The sequence below is a fragment of the Triturus cristatus genome, chromosome 7 (genome assembly GCF_964204655.1).
Source record: "Triturus cristatus chromosome 7, aTriCri1.1, whole genome shotgun sequence".
NCBI classification, from domain to species: domain Eukaryota; kingdom Metazoa; phylum Chordata; class Amphibia; order Caudata; family Salamandridae; genus Triturus; species Triturus cristatus.
In genome coordinates this window covers 431,857,741-431,878,388 of record NC_140590.1, presented here as the reverse complement: position 1 = coordinate 431,878,388, position 20,648 = coordinate 431,857,741, and the positions used below count along the sequence as shown (strand labels likewise).

The 20,648-nt window shown below is 43.7% G+C and overlaps 1 protein-coding gene across 2 annotated transcripts in view; it reads right to left on the bottom strand.

The window, feature by feature from the left end:
- LOC146809876 (myosin-3-like) overlaps positions 1–20,648 on the bottom strand; it is a 290,498-nt gene that overhangs the window by 148,719 nt on the left and 121,131 nt on the right. For both annotated transcript variants that reach the window (XM_085616730.1, XM_085616731.1), the window contains 3 exons: positions 16,248–16,346; positions 10,565–10,668; positions 1,659–1,797 (listed from right to left, as the gene is read on the bottom strand). In XM_085616730.1, coding sequence (XP_085472856.1) covers positions 1,659–1,797; positions 10,565–10,668; positions 16,248–16,346 — 342 coding nt within the window. The remainder of the gene's footprint in view (positions 1–1,658; positions 1,798–10,564; positions 10,669–16,247; positions 16,347–20,648) is intronic.

Genomic DNA, 20,648 nt, shown 5'->3' with positions numbered 1-20,648 from the left:
TAAAGAGAATTCTCATTGCGGAGATTCGGCCCCGAGAGGGGAGACTCCCCCATGACTGCGGGGCCTCCGCCACGAGTGTGGGGGCTCTCTGTGAATCAGGCGCTAGAAGTTCAATTTATACAGGCAAATGTGTCCTGCGTGTGCACAGTTTATATTTTACATGTGCATATCAGGTTCCGACTGGCACGGTACTTAATTTGAGCTGGTTGGGGCCACCAGCGCTCATTTTTGAGGACCAACACTTATTTTTCACCATCAGATATTGACTGTGAGCAAGAGAGTGAAAGATACACACACAGGAAAGAAGGGGGAAGAGAAAGATAACAGGAACAAAGGGAGAAAACAGGAACCTGCAAGATTGAAATAAGGGGGCAACAGTGTGTGGTGGTGGAGTAAGGAGGGCTGAGATGAATTCAAGTCTATGCAGCCTAGGCTTATGAGGCACTGAGATTCACAGCACTGCCAGCAGAGCTGTTATGACTGTGGAAAGATCGCTTATTTCAACTGGCCAAGAAATTGTGTTGATTCGTGTTATTTAGCTTGTGTCTTCTAGAACTGGACTGGCATAAAGACTATCTGGCAGAGCCCAAAGAGCTGGTCTGACAGGTCAGTGTTTAGGTTGTTTTTTAGCTATTTTATGGCCTGTTTTATGGTCTGCTATGCAGAGTGTTTACTGTGATTTCCCTGAGTTAATCACAAGCTTTGACCGCAGCAAGCACAGATTCATAGTCTTCCACAGCTGTCAAAATATTTATACAGGGTGTCTTTACAAGTTTAAAACTGCCCTGATTTGCAAATGTGGGGTCCTTTTGAAAGTATCTAATACGCTAATGGGGAACAATTTTCTTTTAATAACATGACCTCTTTTCTGTCCCAATCCTACCCTGTTGCATATTGGCTAAACGTAAATTATAAATAGGTGAAAAAGGGGGAATACAAGGGAGATGACTAGGGGGCGATACAATACAAGAACCTTTTGTACACTCTCAAAGGCCGCAGAAGATTTGCCAAATCATCTAACTGTTAAGCTTTGCTCCTCTATTCTTTATTAGTAAAGCAGTAAATTCACATTGGTAATTGTGAGCAATATAAGGCTTCACCGATATATTTTTTTTTACTTAGCGGAGGATCATGTCCAGCATTCAAAATATGCATTTGTGATAGTGCCGCAAAACTATTTCCACTTTTCTTTTGGCCATATGTAAATTAATTGCTCAGATCTTGTGACATGACCTCTGACTAAAATAGTCTTTGCCTCTCTGATTTGTGGGTAAAAATTTATACCACACTTATTTATCTACAAAAATCAGGACATGTATTTTAGGGGTAATTCAGGTATTGAGTATATTATTTTCACACTATCTGTGAATCACTTCCATGCATTTAAGAACTTTGGCCGAAATGATCTTTGGGGAAGGGATGAAGGAAAGCATGTTCATCCTTCTTTTAGTATTTATTTACAAGAAGTATTTAGACTTTGCATGATTCACAAAGACAAAAGAATGGAAAACTGAAATTGACAGACAGGAAAGCATGAGAGGAAAGTAAACCATAACTAGAATAATGAGCGAGTTAGTTCAAATACGGTTACATTGTCCCATCACAAAGTTACTCTTACATTCTTGAAACATTATTGCCTTATGGAAGAAGAATATTACCTTCTGTTCCATCTGGCTCCGCCTGCTCTTCTCTTGGTTTCTGCTTGAACCTCATGTTCCCCTGGTGCATGACAGCCCCTGTTAGTTTGAAGATCCCTAATTTTTCTTCGTGGTTGAACCCCAATACATCAATGGCTCCCTGTGAAGGAAAATCCATTTTCATGAAAGTATCCACAGTACAAACGAGTTTCATGGCTGTTCTGGATGCTATACAACGTTGAACCACTTTAAGTAATGTTTAACTAATGTGCCTATAAACTTTGAAAAGTGTTTTTTCAGAAGAACCCTTACCCACTGGGTGTCAGGGTGTTTTCCAGGAAGGGAACAAGAGTACAAGTGGATCATGGCTTTTGTCATTTTCATTTTTTTACTTACAAAGCGCTGGATAATATCTAGTGCTAAATAAAATATGCATTTTCAAAGACATTGGGGTTCAGTAGTACTAGGACTATCGTTTGCATCCACATCACCTGCTCTCTGTTACAGAAAGCTGACAAAGTCCTCATAATGTATCATGATTTGTCAAGTTCGAATCATGTACCATTTAATAAAGCACAGATTGCTGCTGGGCTTCTTATTAATATGGACATTATAATTTATTGGTGAAACCCCGAAACCGGTCCTAGGATGCTTGTTTCCAGTCCAGGGAGGACCTGGCTTGGCAGTTTGGGCTGGGCTGTTCCCATGAGACACAGGGTCAAGACTGATTTGCATATGGTTGGGTTCAAACTGGAATGGCATGGTGAGCAAAAAAACGATGGATTTAGGCCCAGATCTCTGTACTGGGGTGAATGTATGACATTGTTCTGCATTCTGTCCATCAACTGTTGTTTTTGCATTTGTCACCCCGAGTGGGACGGGTATGCCCAGACCTGGGTCCTGTGCTCTCCATGCCACTGGAATCAACCTATCCTGGTTGAAGAGGGGTGAAACCACGAAACCGGTCCTAGGATGCTTGTTTCCAGTCCAGGGAGGACCTGGCTTGGCAGTTTGGGCTGGACTGTTCCCATGAGGCACAGGGTCAAGACTGATTTGCATATGGTTGGGTTCAAACTGGAATGGCATGGTGAGCAAAAAAACGATGGATTTAGGCCCAGATCTCTGTACTGGGGTGAATGTATGACATTGTTCTGCATTCTGTCCATCAACTGTTGTTTTTGCATTTGTCACCCAGAGTGGGACGGGTATGCCCAGACCTGGGTCCTGTGCTCTCCATGCCAATGGAATCAACCTATCCTGGTTGAAGAGGGGTGAAACCACGAAACCGGTCCTAGGATGCTTGTTTCCAGTCCAGGGAGGACCTGGCTTGGCAGTTCGGGCTGGACTGTTCCCATGAGGCACAGGGTCAAGACTGATTTGCATATGACTGGGTTCAACCTGGAATGGCGAGCAAAAAACCGATGGATTTAGGCCTAGATCTCTGTACTGGGGTGAATGTATGACATTGTTCTGCATTCTGTCCATCAACTGTTGTTTTTGCATTATAATTTATGTGTCATAGCATAATTGTAGGTGTTAGTTTACATAAACAAAACAGTATATTGACATTAAATTGCATTGATTTAAAGATATTTAAAGAAAATATTTTTGCAATGCAACACAAGCACATTTTGTATGACTACAAAATATTGTGTGAAATATTAGTATGTGCTTTATCTGCAGAGTATGTCATTATTTGCACATGTGCATGTCGTTTTGTTTACACATTAGCACATTAACAGAAGGGTTCGAGGTCACAGCAAGTAAAAATCGGCAAACTATATCCATTCTTTTCCATATGGATTTCAAGAGCTGATAACTTCAGCATTTGTTAAGAGTGTATTTTTGTTTCATGACAGCTTGCACTGACGTATGTGTTATTAACACTACACAAATAAAAGATGGACAATGGAATCCCATATGTTTAAGAAAGCATTTTAAGAATTAGATAGCTATCATTATATGAATACGTTATGTGTTTTTTGTGTTTAACATGTATCTTCTAGACACTTCATGTGGAGAGTCCTATGTCTGCAATTTGTGACCATTCCAAATGTAGGCAGTGCCTTCGTGAGGGTTTGGATGGGCAGGGTCTTCGGTCCAAACCTGGCAAGGGGGAGTGTGAGTGATGTGGTTTGAAGGGCGATCATTTTTGCTGTGGGAGTGATTTCTGGGGGGCGGGAAGAAATGCCCTTCAATTAATCCTAATCATCTACAATGATGCTATCTGTTATTTGTGAACCCTCTACAGGGGAATCAGTAGTTAAAATATGTTTTTAGGGCTATGGGGTATTTGTCTTAGGTGCCTCGTTCCTGACGTATGATATGAAGGGCCACAGTGGCTCATGTCACACTGGACTCAGTTTTACAAAATGTTTTGGTTTTCCTGCATTAGTGTCTGGGGCCCAATATTTTTTCATTATCATAAACTAGACTTTAACTCTTACATTCATGATGCTCAGCCTCCTGTTTATTGACCACTCTGTCTTCCGAAAGTCGCTGTCCTCTTGTTTCAGGCTCTGTGACATTATTCATGGTTTTAACCCCCGGGAAATTGATTATTGTGAATCGTGGTATTTGAAACTTGGGGGGATATTCACAAGGACCGGCGATACCTATTGCAAACGCCAGTTAGCAGCAGTTTTCTATCGCCGCCTAACGCTGAAAACTATCGCCATGTTAGCGGCGTATTAACAAGCCGTCACTACATGGCGATAGTATCAGGGAACGGCGGTGAAAACTGCAGCTAACATCAGCGCGAAGGCGATAGGAAATCTGGCGTTATCGATAGGTCAATTAGCGGCAAAAAAACTCACGTTAGCCAGCCCAACGTGAGTTTTTTTTGTCTCTAATGCAAAAAATAGCCTATCAGTTAACATCCAATAGAAAATAGGCATAAAAACCAAAATAATGCAGAATGGGGCCACCTAACATCCAGGATGACCAGGATGAGAGCCAAGATGCCTCGCTGAACCTGCATCTGGAGCCTGGATGCCTCGCTGAACCTGTGTCTGGAGCCTGGATGCCTCGCTGGACCTGCGCCTGGAGCCTGAATGCCTCGCTGGACCTGCGTCTGGAGCCTGGATGCCTCACTGGACCTGCGTCTGGAGCCTGGATGCCTCGCTGGACCTGCGTCTGGATGCCTCGCTGGACCTGCGACTGGAGCCTGGAGTGGTATGCGGAGGAGTTGTGGAGTCGATGAGCCATGGCGGTAGACATTGATGTGTGACAATCGCCCGTACCTGGTGGTGAAATCTGGCAGGTCGCATGGAGACACGCTGCTTGTCTGTGTGAGAAGACCACCTTGCGACCCTTGGAGCTGTTAATAGTAGAGGCGCTCCTGCGTCCCAACGTAGGGAGGTCTGCATCACATACTACGATCCACCACTACACCGGGGTGCATGGAGGAGATTATCAACGGTGGGTGCCGCCTCTCTGTATCACAGGCTGGATGATGTTGGGCTGGCCGGACGCTGTGGAGGGTGAGGCCCCTGAGCTGCTCCAAACTTGTGTGGTGGGAGCACTGCAACTTCACGCCAAAGGGGGCCATGCTGCATCAACTGCATCGGGAGGTTCAACAGCGGACTTGGCGGCAACTGCTGGACCCAGGCTTGTGAAATCCCACCTGGCTGAGGCTCCTGCTGGCTGAGTCGCAGATTTTTAGAGAGTGCAGCGGATTGCGCCACAGTGTCAATGTCCAGGTAAGGAGAAGTTGGGACACGTAGTGCAGGACGCCTGGGGGTCGAGTCGACCAGGCCTAGCACACATAGATGGAGCACCCCCAATGGCTGCTCATCCGATATGGTGGAAGAGCGTCGCCCCACTGCTTTCAAGCAGTGCAAAAGAGGAACAATCATCATATGATGATAACTTACTGATGTAACCGTGCTATGTTTCCTTTGCGTGTGGGAGGGTGGGTAGGACTGCTCCAAGCATGGGGCAAGGCATGGGCGATTGGCATGCCCACTCAAGTGCGCAATGACTGCTTGGTCAGCCCACTCAGGCCGCCCAAAGCAGTCATGCGCACTTCCCTGTTCGTAATGCAGGCTGCATTACAGCTTGCATGGATAACATGCCCACCCCTCCAGCCCCTGGCTGCATGCCTTGTCCCGTTGCCAATTACCAATCCCACCGCTGCATCGCAGCATTGTGACTCAGGGGAGGGAGCCTGGCTGCCTACTTCCTGTTTTTGGAAGCAGACGCAGGAGATCAGGAGCAATGAAGACACAGGACACGGCTTCGAGGTAAGACTTCCCTTATTAAAATATTTAAAAGCCCCGCTCACACACACATCCCGCATCCACACCCCATCCAGTGTTCTTTCCAGCATTTACCACCTCACAGCTGTCCAGCCCCCCCAGCACTTCTCAATGGCGGCAGCTGTGCGCCCATGCACAGTGGGCGCACCACTCATGTGCCAAAGGCACATACGTGGTTGTGACGCATGCCATAACATCTCATTCCATTCCAATGCATACTAATACTAGGCACATTGCAACAGTAGAGTAGGTGTTGTATAGCGGAGACATTAATATCACTATTCCCACTTCAGTGTGTGCAACCCAAACCCAACCGTGAATCCTAGAATTCCCCTTTGGACCCCCATAACACACCCAAAAATCAAATTGGACCCAAATGCACACCCCAATTTCCATATTTTACCTCAAAACACACCCCAATTTTCATATTTTACAACTGAAACCCATAACTACCCGAAAAACTTTAAATTACCCCATTATTGACCTCCCAATGCGTTGTAATCAAATGCGATGTAAAGGCACCTGCGTTGTCAGAGTTGCGTTGTTAACGATGTACTGCCTGCATTGTAATGGTCGTCTCCCATGCCAAAGGCAACCCATAGGCTAAGCCATTTGCGTCCGTCTGCCCCTGGACTCCGCTCAGCACCAAGGAGCCTTCCTCTTGGGCACTCCACCGCTACGATGACAGCAGCCTCCTCGCCATCAAGCCTGGATGCTACCTCGCCTGCCAGGACCAACCCCTGCTCCGGACCGGACATCTCCATCGCCATCACTGACGGCAGCAGTATCACCCACAAGGGGCACCCCGACCATCAAGGAGGAGGCATTGCCATCACCTACAGAAGCACACTCTGACTGACCACACACTCTAATGACCCAAGGGAGACCATGGACCACCTCAACTCCCAGATCCGGACCAAGCCCAAGCACATCCTCTGCGATACCCTCATGTGCAGGCCCCCCGGGCCATGGCCCGCCATTCTCCAATACCACTGTAGACCTCATTGCATCCCAGGGTCTCCCATCCACAGACGACATCCTACTTGGTGAACTCAAGTTCCACCTGGACAACCCCAGTGACCAGGACACCACCCCCTCCTGGGGAAGCTTCCCTACATCAGATGCAAGTCACCTCAACAAACCACATAGCAGGACACACGGTCGAGCACGTCACCTTTGCAAGCGGGAACTTCAACTACAGCCACAAAACCGGACTCTACTGGACCGACCATCATTGGTAACATCACGTCTTCACCTTGCCCACCGGATGCCACCGTTATCATTGCACCCCCTAGCAGCTGGATCAAGGCCACCGAAGAACGTCTCATCAACTTCCTCCGCACCAACACTCTACTAATGCTTCCAAACGATGACACCGCAGCACGCAACCACCACCTATGGATCTCCAACAGCGCCAACATTCGGGAACCCCTCATGAAGAGCACTGCATCAGTACCTTCCACCTGCCTGATGGCAGGCATGAGGGTGATGCAGTGCCACAGGGATAGGCTGGCCCCATGGATTGATGGAGTTGCATCATGGTTTGTGTCATGACTGCAGCAATGCGTGAATTTAGCAGAGACAGATACGTCAGGATTCCTGACGTATCTGTCATTACTTGCGTCATGGAGCGCTGTCCAGTGAATACAGTACATCCATGCTGTCACAAGTAGGGCATAGTGAGTAGTGTTGCAACGCTGTCTTGTCGCAGCGCTGCAACACTTTTCATGCCTGGGGCCCAGTAATGCGCACTATCTTATTGATGGTGCGCATTCCTGCACTGTAGTTGTGTCGCAGGGCAGCTCTGCAACATTCCACCAAAACCTGCTGAGATGAGGCCCAAAGTTGGACTCCCATTTTTAAGACCAGCTATTTTCTGGTCTTAAGTAACTGACTCTAACTGCAGTTAGAGACAGTTTTTTTGGGCTTCAGAACTTCAAGGATCCCCTTGTGAATATGGAGTAGTGGGCTTTGCGGACGATTTTGCACAGGAATGCCTCTCCTGCATATAATTATCGCTAACAGAAGTAGTGATCTTTTTAACGGGCGGTTTTGCCTAAAACTGTCGCTAACAGCTGTGAGCGACAGCTTGGTAATAGGGCGATAAAATGATCGCCGCATTAGTGGCAGAAAAGTGCCGCTAACACTGCGATAACTCCTTGTGAATATGCCCCTTTGTGTTTAGATGCTACCATCTTTTGAAATAATCATAAATGTTGCCCAGGAGACGGTCTGTCAAGGCAGAGTCTAGACAGCAATAAACTCTCGGTATTAAGCAAGATATAGAATTTTCAATCTACTCCTGACCCCTGGCAACTACTGCAGCCAGGTTTGGGTGCCTGTGAGCTCTGCGACCAGACACACGGCAGGCCGGGCATTTCCAGTGCTAGATTATTTCTCTCAACCCTTCCACCTCAGGACACACAGAGGGTAGAGCTATTTTATTGCTGAGAAGATCAGTGCCAATACATTTCTTATTGACAGGTGAAAACATTTGAGAGAGTTGAATGTCAGTAGCTGCTGTAAACCAAAAGTATCATACTGGTAAACAGGGTTACTGCTGAAGAGACAAGCGCAGTGTTACAGTGTATGGCACACAGAGAAGCATTATTGTTAATGACAATGTTTTAAGGTTTGTATGAATGATCATGTACTGTTGTCAATGCACCCTTGGCAGAATTTGGTGTTTATAAATTTTTACATTTTTTAGAGTACTTATTTTGGGTGGACATGTTTTCATTGGGTGTGTTGTTGAAAAGGCTGAAAGCTGTGCACTTCTGCATGTGCTTTAGTAAGTGGTGTTGTCGTGTGGTGTATACTGTAACCACGAAAAGTGGTGTGGATTGTTGAGGGTAGTTTCCATTCAGAAGGCGCTGCTCAGTGTGGTGTGGTGGGAATGTTTTAGAGCTAGTAGTGTCGAATTGCCCGGACCTGTGAACAAGAAGCAAAGACTTTGAAACATGTCGGGCGTTATTTTTTTAAAGAAAGTTAATCACATGCTGATATATTGGAGCCCCGGCTGTCCTTTCGTTTCCTTTGACATGAACACGTCAGAAAGAAGAATGCGGTGAATGTGTATATATATATGTATATATATCGCAAATCCAGATGAATCTCTCCAACAAAGGCGAGTGAAGACCCATAAATTGTGCAGAAATATTTGTTTATTTGTCACCAGATATGTCCATGACGCGTTTCGGCTGACAACGCAGCCTTGATCCATATATATATATATGTGTTATAATATGCTGTGGCATCACATGCTTTGGTTTAGTGAGAAATTATAATGAATAGACTTGTGTCGAGTGGTAGATGGGAGTAATTAGGATGAAATTTGATATGTTAAAGTGCAGCGTGATGTTATGCTTTGTAGAACAGTGTTATTGCATTTTATATGATTTGTAGTTTTTAGTGGAATGGTATGGTGATCTATACAGTGGCTTAATGTGGTTTGGTATGGCGAGGAGCAGTGACTGATAGTGTACTGAGATCATAAATGCTATGATGCGGTTTGATGTGGTTTGGTGGAATGTATGACAGAATTCCACATGCTTTTTTCATGCATGCCTTGGGAACTCCGTCATTTGAACAAATGCGTCTTTAGCACGCATTTGTTATGCGTGCAAGTCGTTTTTATGACTTGCCTTAGGAGGGTGCTGGATATTGGAATTCTTTAATTTACTATTCCAACTCCAGTCTGTGCAACAGTAGGGAAGGTGTTGGACTTTAATTTCAACACCACTCCACCATTGCGCCCTCCTAAAGCAAGTCATTGTAACAACTTGTGTGCAGAACAAATGCCTTCTAAAGACACATTTGTTCTGTTGCCGGTGCTGTAAAGGCACAGCGTGATTCCGGCTTCGTCTTAAAGGAAGTTTTCTAGTTTGGAGACCTGTAGTGAAACTTGTTAAGCGGCAAGGAGTGGTGTGTTGTAATTTACACATTTCACATTATATGCTGCAGTGCGGTTTTATGAACTGTGGTTTTGAGGTATCATATGGAATGATTGGCTATGCTGGGATTTGGTGATGTTGCATGTTACTGTGTGGATGACGTATATTCTGGTGTTGGATGTTGTAGAGTGGAATGACATGGCATGACGTGCACAGTGGCATAACGAAACTTGAGGGAGCAACCCTTGCTGCAAAGTAGAGGGAGAGGGCCTCCTCCGGACACAATGAGGAGCACTCTGGCCAGAGTACGGTGCTGAGGGGGCCCCCTGGAGCTCTGGGGCCCCCGCATTGCGGGGGCATTTGTTACATCACTGGACGTGCATGATGTGTTATATTATATGGTTTACTATCGTATTGTATGGTGCTGAGCTTAGTATTGCATCAGATGATGTAGGATTTTATGCCTGCTCTACTAGAAGATGATGTAAGGATGTGTATTGTATGGTGGTGTTTGTCAGTGTGATAGATATAAAGTAGTATGGAGTGGTGTGTGTGTATGTGGTGAATAATAATGAGAAGTGGTGTGTTTTTGCTTTGTCACATGTTTGTCTTGTGTGTATTGTATGAGTTGGTTTTTTATATATTTTTAACCTAGCTGGGCAGCAATAGAGCACTGTATATGTGTACCTTATTTGGGAATTTAGACATTTAATTAACACTACATTGGTTGATGGTGTGCTATGTATGGTGTAATCTTCAGTGCTGCAATACTTACATCTGTAGCCATTAACTCTTCTGCATCGTCAATGCTTTTCACGGATATTTCCCCCTGGCTTGTAAATTGGTAGTCATATGGATTGGTTGTTATGAGAAGCATTTCTGGAAAAAACAGAGTACAGCAATGTTTGTCCAAATAAAATATGCAAACAACTAAAATGCAAAGCATTAAGTCATATACTATCTTGCACTTATGTTCCCCCAACCAATATAACTCACAAAATATTGATATTCAGTTTCCCCCTCCTTCTTTCTTTCGAAATTACACATAAGGTTTCACACAATATATATTTGCTGTGCAATAGGGAGTATTACCCATGTAGCCCATAAGAACATACTATACCATAGAGGTTCTCTTGCTTGGTACCTGTTAGCCTTTATTAGTCATTGATTGTTTCCTATTGATTCTGTACATATTCTTGTCTTTGTACATGCTCCAGAAATTGCTTTCATGATAAGCTATTATAGGACAGTTTTCCCATGCATTTTCTCTTTGATCAAAATACAACATTAAGAAATTCAGGGCCTGATTTAGAGTTCGGCGGATGGGTTACTTCATCAGACGAATACACCACATCAGAATCAGACCCCCAATCAGAATAAAACACCTTTGTCTTGCATTATCTTGAAATTATCATATCAGCTGAGCAGGACACAGTCAAAACATATGAGTCAATGCTATCATCAGGCAGAATGGTAAAACATTAGCCCCCAACATCCCTGTAGTTCACAAATTGACCCAATCAGGGAAAGCCACTTATAAGACACATCCAGCCATCAGGCAGTGTTCTTTAACATTCATCCATAAAAGACAGTCACTTGAAAAAGATACATCTGCCCCTTCCAGGCACAGTCATCTCTGTTGAGTACAGCCAATCATTGGTGTGAAGTAAATCCATCCAGTCTGTCAAAGGAATACTGCCACCCTACCTCAGTCAACGACATCTACCTCAGACACAACCACTTTCTCTCCAGACCCTTCGGGCCTATGTCTTTTTTACAAACTTGTTGTATACGACCCTACTTTTAAAAACGTTACTGTTTAGTGGAGGACACACCTCCAAAAATATCCCTGAAAGGAGTCGGACTTATGGTGTTCCACCTGTTTGTTTAGAGCAATTTGGGGGCACATATTTGCCCCCCACCAATTTCAAAGTTCACCAGCCCCCACTGATCATGACAGTCAATTGGAGAGAGGAAGAGAATGAAAAAAGGTGAGGTGAGAGAGCGCATGAGAAATGAAAAAGGAGTGAAAGCAACATAGAGATAGAGAAGCAGACAGAGAGCAGTAAAAAGAAAATGGTCCAAAAGAAAGAGTCGCTACTAAGGACACTCAATGGAAGCCATAGTCAGAAAAAGAGGGCAGCAAATGAGTATAAAAGAGAGCTTGAGTAAAGCGACTGTTGTAAAGAGGGCCAGAGAAGAAGCATGGTCTAGTCATGGAAATTGAGCCAAACAAGACAAATATGTGAGGACAAAGAGTTAGAGAGCTGGAGGTCGACATCAGAAGATTAGAGGTGATCGAAGAGGAGAAGCAAAGAGTGAGAGTAATTTACTCAGAGGTGTTGCAGAGGAGTGGGAGAAAAATCAGAATGAGAGAAGGTAACATTCAAAGAGAGAGTGAAATAATAATGGCCATCCACGGATGGATCATGAGCAATAGGCCGTAAGCACAAAGCATGGTCATTGTGATTGTATCTCACTGCACAGATGTAACCAACTGAGCTCTTTATAAACCATGCATGCAAGTCCACTGAGTGTAATGTTCTGTTTATTAACTTAGTTGAGCATTGAGAGGGGCATCATCATCTACACAAGGCTTGTTAATCATGGCCATTCCCCTCATTCGACAATGGTAATAAATTGCAGACTAAACTCTGTTCATCTGATATATTGTAAGAAATGTGGTTGTTGATTGATTGGGGTGCGAGCCCTGGTCAAGTAGCAACCATAGTCCTTGTCAGGGTAGGGCACAAGCAAACCACAAATTAACTGTGCTCAGCCTCCTGGTAGCCTGGCACAGGGCAGCCAGGCCAAACGTAAAGGCAATGTGTAAAGTATTTTTGCAACACTTCAAACAATAAAATAACCACACAAATATTCCACACTAAATTTGAAAAATAGAGCGAAATGTGATAAATAAAACACAACCAAAATGACAAAAATCCAATCAGTAGAATTAGAGATATGAAATTTTGTAGATTTTAGTGGAAATACTGCATAAAAGTACAAAGCACCAAATGTGGTCACACATTGCGAGACTTTGCGTCATCCGGCGTCAGTTCAGAGAAGCTGTGCGGTCAGTGGTGGCCGGCACAGGCAAGAGCAGTGAGGCAGTGGAGTGGGGCAAGGGTGGAGCAAGGTAGGGCAAGGTGGAAGTCAACAGACAACGGGTTAGTGAAAATTAAAAAAATAAATAATAAATTATTAAAACCATTTACTTTGCCCTTCCAGGCACATATAAGCTCCATATTGTGTGTGGCTGTCTTGGAGGAATATGCAACGCTCAACTGTCAGCTTCAGCCAGTCATGTGACCAGAGACAGGCAACAGGCACGAAATGCCTAAGGTAAGAAATGCCAACTTTCTTAAAGTGGCATATTTGAGGATTGCAATTTAAAATCCAACTTCACCATAAGTTAGGATTTTAAATTGTGATTCCCAAAAAACCAAACATGAACTGGTTCTCTCTTCCTATGTGGAAATTACACGTAGAAACTATAATTCTGCAACTCCAGTGTTATCCTATGGGAGAGATGGGCCTTGCAGTAGTAAAACAAATGTAAGAGTTTTTCACTACCAGGACATGCAAAAGTATAAAGTACACGCCCAACTTTTTAAATGCATTAATCCCTGCCCTCTGGGCTGTCCTGGGCTGACTCTAGGGTTGACCGATATATATTAAAAAGGAAAGTTTAGTCCTGGCTGAAGTTTATTTTGCCAGATCGAAATTGCAGTTTAAAACTGCACACATACAGGCTGCAATGGCAGACCTGAGACATGACTAAAGGGCTACTTAAGATGGTGGCACAATCAGTGGTGCAGAACCACTAGTAGCACTTAATATACAGGTCCTGCGCACATGTAGTGCCCCTTTACTAGGGACTTATAAGTAAGTTAAATATGCCTGTTGAGTATAAGCTAATGTCACCATATTTTGAGGGGAGAGCACAAGCACTTTAGCACTGGTTAGCAGCGGTAAAGCGCACCGAGTCCTAAGACTAGCAAAAACGAGGTCAGTAAAAATTGATGTTTGGGGAAAGAGCACCCTTAGGCTGACAGGTCTAACACATATGCTTATAACCTGCTTCTTTTAAGAGGGCTCCATACTTAATGGCTGATTTAGAGTTTGGCGGAGAGGGTACTGAGTCGTAACAAGCTCCCCTCCCCTCATTTAGAATCAAGAAGACCTTCATTATGTCGGTGGCGGAGTCTACTCTGTCTCCGCCGATGACATAAACCTCCGAAGGGCTGTTGGAGGTTAGGTTGTGTGTCTGCACACCTTAGCTAGAGTGAGCCTACACATGGTCAGTTTTCACTGTCCATCACCACTAGGTAAAACCTGGCAGTAAGGGGCAGGCAAAACTGTAGAATTTCTCCTCTCATCATGGAAAAAAATTCCCATGGTGAAGGGGGCAATAATTTTTTGTTTTCCAAAACAAAATCCCATTTTGTTTTTTTGTTTTTGAAAAAAAAAAAATGGACATTTGCAGTGCAGATAAGTCATGTTGACCGAACTGTCCTTCAAACCTACAATGTATTGACAAGCACCACAGTGACAGTGGTCACTGTGGTACCTGCCAATGCTAGACATATCCGCTGAACTTCCGGACATTTCAACATTTGCAGAAGGGGACTCTGTCAGTACTTTACTCTATTGCCCTGACAGAGTAAAACCCTGTCCGCCAAACTCTAAATCTGCCCGTTAGTCAACTGAAAAGTAATCATCATCCTTTTCTTAAAGAAACCTAACCTAGAGCCCTCTGAACTGGTCAACTTCTTGTCCATCCCCATCTTCTAATTCTAATAACAGGTGGATTCCAAGCAGCATTTTGAGAGAGCTTCAGTAGAGCATCCTGGTCAGAACTGCTCCTTTGCTATTTAGCTGATGGCAGCCAGACAGGCAGAAGGCCATTTGCAGACCTCCATTTATGATCTCCCTTTCCTATCATGTTGTACAGATCCACTTTTGAGGCGTTCATTGGTAGCAACAGGCAGTCAGGCCTCCTGCAACTCATAGCCCTCTATTTACCATAAGGCGTTTTCTTTCACGTTTGTCTGTGATACACCTGTCTAATATTCTCGCTGTGTGAAAGAATGACCTGCAGGAGACCCAGCTGTGCAATCTATGGGAAATAGACCACTGGGAATGTGCACGTGGGACATATTTACAAGCCCCTATCGCCACCACAATGCCACTTTTCAGGAAGTTGAGGTGGCTATAGGGGCTTCGCCTTATTTACTAGGCAGCATTAAGCCGCTTAACGTGGCTTAATGATGCATTGTAAATAAGGCACCCTTTCACGGTATACTTAGCTTGAAAGAGGAGGGCAATGGGTGCTGCTGTGGGTGTTCCACCGCAACACCCATTGATACTGCCCCATATTTACATGGGTGGTGTAAATATGGGGCAGCACCACAATTAAGACCAGGGAAAACCTGGTCTTCCCCTGGTGAAACAAGGAGAAATGTTTAATTTCTCCTCGTTTTTGCTGTTTCCATGTGTGCTGCGTTGTGCAGCACATATGGAAACAGCAAAACACCAATGATTGTTTATGTGCAGGAAGGGACACCTTCCTGCACATAAACAATCATTGGTGTTTTGCTGTTTCCATATGTGCTGCACAACGCAGCACACATGGAAACAGCAAAAACGAGGAGAAATTAAACATTTCTCCTTGTTTCGCCAGGAGAAGGTGTCCCTTCCTGCACATAAACAGTCATTTTTACAAAAAAGACGTTTGAAACTTTTATGTGTGCTGCATTGTGCAGCACACAGAAGTTACAAAACGCCATTTAAAGATTGTTTATGTGCAGGAAGGGACACCTTCTTGCACATAAACAGTCTTCCACTGCAATGCAGGCACCCTTGCACTATTGTGCAAGGGTGCCTGCATTGGTGCTAGGCAGCTAAATTTAGCGCCAACGCAGGGGGAAACATTGGGCTGCACCATATTCTTGTATATATAGTGCAGTCCTGTGTTTCTAAAGTGATGGAGCGTGTTGTTAGCCTTCTTGCCTTAACGACACGCTTTGCCATTTTACAAGTAAATATTCCCCTTTATTTGCAAGAGACGGCTGGTGATCCTGAGAATCACTAAGAGCCAGGTACGTTGGAATATGTGTGGGACTAATGTGTCATGACAGCACAAAAAAGCAGTTTTCTTGTCACTGTTGTCACAGTGATTAACTGGTTTTCTAAATGTGTTTGTATTAATGGCAGCGTATGGGGCTTGTATATATATATATATATGGTTTTGCTAATTGGGAATTGTGAAACCAACATAAAGCTTTGTAGAACAATATACAACAGCATTGGCATTGAGTTGATAGATGTAGAAGGTGAATAAAAAAGTACATTACATGTAAAATACAAAAACTATGCATTTTCTAGTGTGCATGGTATTTGCTTTTTTGCATACACCACTTTTGCCACAGATAGTGTAAGAAAGACTTACTTACCAACAATATCAGGCTTCTTATTTGATTGAATCTGATAAAAGATATGATAGTTTCTCTCAGTTGGAAGCTGAAAGGTTACTCTGGACTTTTCTAATAGGTCTGCAGTGGAAAATGAAGAAAAAAACTTTAATGGTAAGGGCCAGAAAGAATTTTAAGAATCATAAATGACATCTCTTGGGAGGGGGGGGGGGGGGCAGCCAAACTCAATACAGTCTACATTTTATGACATCATTAAACATACTTTTGAGCTGTGGGAATTTGCCTAAATACAGTTGACACTTTGCAAAATTATTGATGAATACAAACGAGTTCCAAAGCATGGGAATAATACACCCTGGTGATGTTCTGATGTCAGAACAAAACGTGTTGGCTGGTCTGTCGAAGTGAACTTTGATGTATTTCTTCCATAAAACATCAACAGAAGAGAAGATTTTGTCCTGATGGTTATTTCAAAATAGGATACAGAAAGCAAATGTGCGAGACATTTATTTACAAATGGACAATTCTAATATGAGAATGTAACTTCAGGTACCCTTCTTCCCATGCATCAATTTGAGTTATGGTTGTTATGGTCATATGGGCAACATGACCTATGGTTGTTAAAGCACCCCTTGGTTGTTAAAGTTCCCAAAATCTAAGTATTTTTTATTTCTGCATATGCAAATGTTATAAGCACTGTTGTTCATTAGGGATGTTCCCCTTTTTGGTTTTTGTATTTTGTACTGGATACTTTGTCAACAATGGCAAGTCCTGATGAGTTTCAAAGCATATTGGAGTTTTTATACTTTGTACCTCCATTTGCAAGTTTCAAAGCCTGCAGAACTCAAATAAAATCTGCTAGATCTTTTGATATTTCAAGAACTGACTGAGAGAGATTATTTACTTGGGGTAGGAAAACTCATCCCAGCCTCTGGCCTCACTTCCTATACTCTGAGCGTTTTCATCCTCTTTACCTCTGGCTAAGCAAATCCTATTTGATGGCACCATTGCTAAACTTCATTTGGCACAACTCCCTACTGAACACATCTGTTCTCCTAAAGCTTTGCACAAAATATTACAAGGACATTCCATCACTTGGGTGACATGGCTGGATGTGCAGTTTTGGCCTGTGGACATTTATTTTCCAACGTGGATTTGTTTCACCATATCAATTTATTTTTCACTGGGTGTTCCTGCCTGTGGAAATGACCATCTTTTCTGTGGTATTCCCCCAGATTTGTGCCTTCACTAACCTATTTTTGCTGAACCTGTTTTTATTAGCTTTAGGACTCTGCACACTTTACTCTTGCTAAGCAGTAGTAAAGGGCTTGTGCTCTCCCTTACATATGTGGTAATCCTGGGATACACCTAATTGGCACATTTAATTTACTTACAAGTCCTTAGTAAATGGTACCACATGCAGCAGCGGCTTGTGCAGGGGTGGTGGGGATGGGTGGGTGGGGCAATTTTGTCAGACAACGACGAGGGAAAATTAATTATTTATTTTATTTTCCCTCATGGTTGTCTGTTGAATCCCTCTCCAACTGGGCCACATCGCTCTTACCTGCATGGGCCACTGCTGACCACATGTGACCAGGGCCTGTAAATTAGTTGCTACAAGTGGACAGCAGCACTCATTTTGCCAACCACTAAAGTAGCACAATAAAACATGTCTTAGGCCTGCCACTGCAGCTTAAAGTGCAGTTTTGAACCTGCCATTTCCACTTGTCAAAATAAACCATTTTTCAGGCCTAAACCTTCCTTTTTAATATGTATAAGTCACCCCTATTGTAGGTCCTAACAGCTTATAGGGCAGGTGCATGGTATCTAAAAGGTAGGACATGTATAGTTCATGTTTTACATATCCAGGCAGTGAAAACCCCCCAAAGTCATTTTGTGCTGCAGCAAGGCTAGTTCTCCAATACACTAATAGTGGTTTACCTTATTATATTTAATAAGTGATAGATTCAGAAGCTAATAAAATACTTCTTCCACTCATTTTAATTGTAATTTAAAATCTTATTTAATAGCAACGTTGGATTTTTCATATCACTATTTTGAAAATGCTACTTTTAGAAAGTTGGCATTTTTCTACCTAAACCAAATGTGCCTTTCTGCCAGTGAGCAGGGTCACATGACTGTTAATGGTTCTCTGTGGTGTGATATGTGTTCCTCCCAGACATGGGACAAAAGTGCAATGGTTGTGGGGAACTAATGTTCCTCTCCTGAGCAGAATGGCCTGGAGGACTTTAGCCAGTCCCTTCCTAAGCTTCAAAAGGTAGTCTAAGATTGGTGCTCAGCCCCTCCTTGACTTCAGAATATGCTTTCCCTGTCACTGGGCAATGAAGCTTACACCTGGGCCTGCCTGCCCTTTGTTTAACTAGCCAGGCTGAAGCCAGACCAAGGTGAAAGGGAGGAACTGACCAGAACCAGTTTAAGGTTAGTCAAAGGGGTTGTCACTCACCCACCGGCTAGCACTGGGCCTAAAAAACTCTAGGACCTCTCATCAGAACGCTCCTGGACATGTGGAGACTCAGAAGAAGTAGTGACTCGCTGTCTGAAGATTTGACCTGCTTACTTTAAACCCAGGATCCCAGAATTGACTCCAAGGGTCAATTGACTGACCTCCCATTTGAGCTACAGGAACACAACAAGTTTCCAGAGGGCTATCCAGGCGACTGCCCAGCAGCCCAGCACCAACTAGACCTGCTTGGCCCCTGCTGCTGTCTTTACTGGAATGAGTCCCGATCCCATAAAAGATGCCCCAAACGTCCTGTTGTTAGTGTACTCCTCCAACCTTAAAACTGCAAGAACTGAATTTCTGATGGAAAAACAGAGGCTCAGAGCTCTTTACATTGAACAGAACTGGCTCTGGTCTGCCCGTAAATGGACTTTACCAAGGCCAACATGGATGCTACATCTGACTGCCAACAAGGCATTCCCAGCTAAAGACCCCATACTTCACCTGCACCAAGCTCTTTGCCTCAACATTGATTACTCTGTGTTTCCCACAAATGCATAGTTCCTATCATCGACCAGCTCTTCGCACTGACAATGACTGCTCCATGGTGCCACTGCCCATGTGAACTTCTGACCATGGCTTAGAATTTCAGCAATACACCGTCAACAAGCCCATATGCAGATCCAGTCTGCAGGCTGTCCACCGGTGAACTCATCAAGAGCTTCTCGTGTGAAACACGACTAAGTTAGAAGGTAAACTTTCCAACTGGACAAGCCTAGCTCTTGTATCTGACCAGTGTTCAACAGTGGTAGGACTGAATTTTTGGCTTTGACCCAGTCCAGCACGGCCCGATAACTGCAATTGTCGATTTGTGCTTTTTGGTGATATTTCTACTGAAGACTTTCAAAATTCATATCTCCAGTTCTACTGGTTGGATTTTTTTGTCATGTTGGTGCCATTTTACTTATTAAAATTGTCTCTAGCTTTCTAAATTGGTTTGAGATTTTTCATGTGTTGTGTTTTCACTTTATTACACTTTGAGTGGTGCATAAATACCTTACACATTGCCTCTAAGTTTAGCATGACTGCTTTTGTGTCAAGCTACTCGAGGGTTAAACACAGGTTTACCTAGTGACTTTTGTGATTGAACCTGACAAGGTTTGTGAATATTACTTGAGTGGGCCTCTCACCCCTCTGAACTAATGCAATTTTCTAAACTGCCCAACTGAGCTAAGATGTGACCAACCTCCATTTGGATGATTGTTGCTGCAGGTATACCAAGGTAACGTTTATTGTAGGGCCCACGCCCTTCCTCAGATCACCTTAATCTATACATGCTTCACCTTGTAACTGGTTGAAAGACACAGCAAAACACTTTGAAGATTTGTGGATACTTTTTAATACCATGCAAACGTTAATGGGTCTCCATTGCCTTCACCATAATGCGGGCACTCGCTTACTTTTATTGAAACAGTTATGCCTGTTGTTATTTCACCCTAAACTTGCTTGTGGGTCTGCTGCATATGGCTTGGGTGATATAGCGTTACCACTTAAACTATTAAACAGACACATATGCACAGTTTATAAGGTGTGCAGTAAATTCTGTTCCCTGTGAAAACTCTTATTTGTACATCAATTGGAACTGCAGGTAATGCGGTCAAACTTGCTGTAAGTTACTGGGAGAAAATGCGTGTTTTGTGTTACATTCTGATACACGTAGAGTTTGTTGCGGAAACCACTAATGCTGCATGTAATTCTCATTTTCCAGAGGCAAACCCTAACTATCAGGTTATTACATCAATCTGTAAAACGTCATCCTTTTGTATCAATATTTGCTAAGGGGCATATCAGCAAGGGCCGGCGATAATTATCGCTCAGCGCTCTTAGCGTGAGGATAATTTTCGCCGGCCAACTCCAAAGCGATAAAATTCAGAGCGCAAGCTGCCAATTGTGAGATTATC